Raw genomic sequence first — 2,838 nt, forward strand, 5'->3', positions numbered from 1 at the left:
TGTTTGACATTTTGCTCGTATGGCAAGTGTTGCCATACGATACAGTCCGGGCAAAACCTCTGGTTTTTTAAGAAGAATCCTTTTCCGATGACAATCCCTTGATCCTCCTCGATTCCTCTAATCCGGTGACACTGGTAGGATGCAAATTTTCTGCACAGCTCTTTTGAACTTATTTGTTGCTGTCTCAACAATAACGTTCCGAACTAATCCATCCTTGCTCGGTAACAACTCCACTATGCGTCCCAGTGCCCAACTAGCTGGTGGATGATTCTCACTTTTGAGTACCACCAATTGTCCTATTTTCATACTCTCCTGTTCTCTTCTCCATTTCTTCCGTTCTTGAAGACTGGTTAAATACTCTTCCTTCCATCTTTGCCAAAAATGCTTGATCATGGTTTGACGATCCTTCCACAATCTTATCCTATCCGTGGTGGGTTTTGGATCTATACTGAATGGTAATGGTAAGATCAATGGTTCCCCTACCAGGAAATGTCCGGGCGTTAATGCCTGTATATCCGTTGGATCATCCTTTAGTGGGTATAATGGTCTAGAATTTAAAATTGCTTCAATTTGAGCAAGCAATGTGATGAAATTCTCGTACAACAATGTTTTGATCCCAATAATCCTTTTTAGATGAAACTTCATCGATTTTACAGCCGCCTCATAAATCCCTCCTTGATGAGAAGCTGCTGGAGTGATAAACTTCCAATTCGTTCCCTTGTAATGTAAATGGTCTAATGTATCCTTATCCAACCATTTCTCCATTGCTTTCTTCAACTCCTTATTCGTACTGACAAAGGTGGTACCATTGTCACTGCACATCCTTTCGCAACGACCTCTCCTGGCTATAAACCTTTCATAGCATGCGATGAAGGCCACTGTTGTCATATCCGTGACAACGTCGATATGAATACCTTTTGTTTTTAAACAAATAAATATTGCAATCCAACATTTGTGTATTTCTCCTCCAATCAGTTTTATACTAAATGGTCCAGCAAAATCCACTCCAGTATTAATAAATGGTTTACCGACTTGAGTCCTCTCAGCCGGTAAATCGGCCATTAATTGAGTTTGCATCCGTGCATTCAATCTCACGCAAACTATACATTTGTGTACAATGGACCTCAATAAATCTCGTATTTTTGGAATCCAATAGTTTTGACGGATAAATTGAGTCATTTGTTGCACACCTCCATGCTTGGTAATCCGATGCGCGTAATCCGCTATGAGTTTAGCAAGGCGAGATCCATGAGGCACAATTACAGGATGCTTCATTTCGTAATTCAGCTCCGATCTTTCTATCCGTCCTCCGACTCTAATCAATCCATCCTTATCCAAAATAGGATTGAGCGACTCTAAAACGCTTTTCTCTGGAATCCTTTTGTTTTGTTTCATTGCAGTCATTTCTTTATTGAAATATTCCTGCTGAGTCTTTCTTAATAAATACTCCATTGCCTCTGCCTTTTCTTCCAAAGTTGGAGGAAAGGCTTTCAATTCTATTACTTTCCTTCGAGGTCGAGTAATAATTTTATCCTTACGATTTTTCCAATTTTTTAAGAAGCGTATAACATATGAAAGAATATTAATTGCCTTTTCCAGTTTGCTAGTATACTTTAACAATGGTTCATTGGTTTTTGTACCTTTTAATCCTATCCGTAACTGATCCTTATATTCAGATATCATAAATACCTTGCATTCTATCATTGTCTCCTTTGAAATCTGCTGCATCACTGGACTCAAAGGCCATTCTGAAGGTTTGTGTAACAACCAATCCGGTCCATGTAGCCACAAACTATTGTCAACTAAATCCTTTGCTGAGATCCCTCTCGTTAACAAATCAGCTGGATTATCCTTTCCACTGATATGTCTCCACTTTTCTATATCCGTATTTGATTGTATTGAAGACACTCTGTTGGCTACATAAGTTTTTAATTCTCGCGGTACACGCCGAATCCAATGAAATGTTGAACTTGAATCCGTCCACGCTGTATAATCAACTGAAGACCATTCCATAGTCTTTCTCACTTCTTTTATCAGACGTGAAAGTAATTCAGCTGCTGACAGCTCTAATCTTGGTATAGATACTGTTTTAAGTGGCGCTACACGTGATCTTGAAGTCACAAGTTGACATGTAACTAATCCATCCAGATGTTCAATTCGAACATACAACACAGCTCCTAAAGCAGGTTCTCCACTATCGGCAAATCCATGTAAATGTATTTTCGATTCCGATTTTGTGGCTAACCATCTTTCAATGGTGAAGTTCTCCAAATATATAATCTCCATCCAGTAGCTATTCCATTTATTCTTCATATCCTCTGGAAGCTCTTCATCCCAGTCGAGTTTCAATCTCCACAAATCCTGAATAAAAATCCTTCCTTTGATCGTGACAGGTGAGATGAGACCAATCGGATCGTAAAGATGCATCACAAAACTTACTACTTTACGTTTGGTGATTTTATCCTCCATTCTTTGTTGTTTCACTACAAATGTGAATAAATCCTCTTGTATCAACCATTTTAATCCCAAAATGGTTGTGTCTTCCTCCTCTGAAAATATGACTTCTGTTGTATTTTCTGAATCCATAGTTCTCATAACCAATTTACTATTTGATTTCCATTTGCGCAATCTAAATCCGGCGCCTTTTAAAATTTCATCCATCTCTTGAGCCAATACTATGGCTCCTCTTATTGTTTCATCACCTGTTACACAATCATCCATATAGAAGTCTTCTTCTATTGCCTTTGCTGCTTTTGGGTATTTATCCTTTGCTTCTCTTGCACTTTGAATAACAGAGCGTACGGCCAAAAAGGGAGACGCTGTTTCCCCAAAAATGAC

At 38.8% G+C, this 2,838-nt stretch overlaps 1 protein-coding gene across 1 annotated transcript; it reads right to left on the bottom strand.

Annotated features, from left to right (window-relative positions):
• Positions 1-117: 117 nt before the first annotated feature.
• Positions 118-2,721, bottom strand: LOC116337338. Its single transcript, XM_031761776.1, has one exon. The coding sequence runs from the start codon at positions 2,719-2,721 to the stop codon at positions 118-120; it is 2,604 nt and encodes an 867-aa protein (XP_031617636.1).
• Positions 2,722-2,838: the final 117 nt, after the last annotated feature.

The sequence above is a fragment of the Contarinia nasturtii genome, unplaced genomic scaffold (genome assembly GCF_009176525.2).
Source record: "Contarinia nasturtii isolate CC-2019 unplaced genomic scaffold, AAFC_CNas_1.1 Cnas_scaffold_281, whole genome shotgun sequence".
NCBI classification, from domain to species: Eukaryota; Metazoa; Arthropoda; class Insecta; order Diptera; family Cecidomyiidae; genus Contarinia; species Contarinia nasturtii.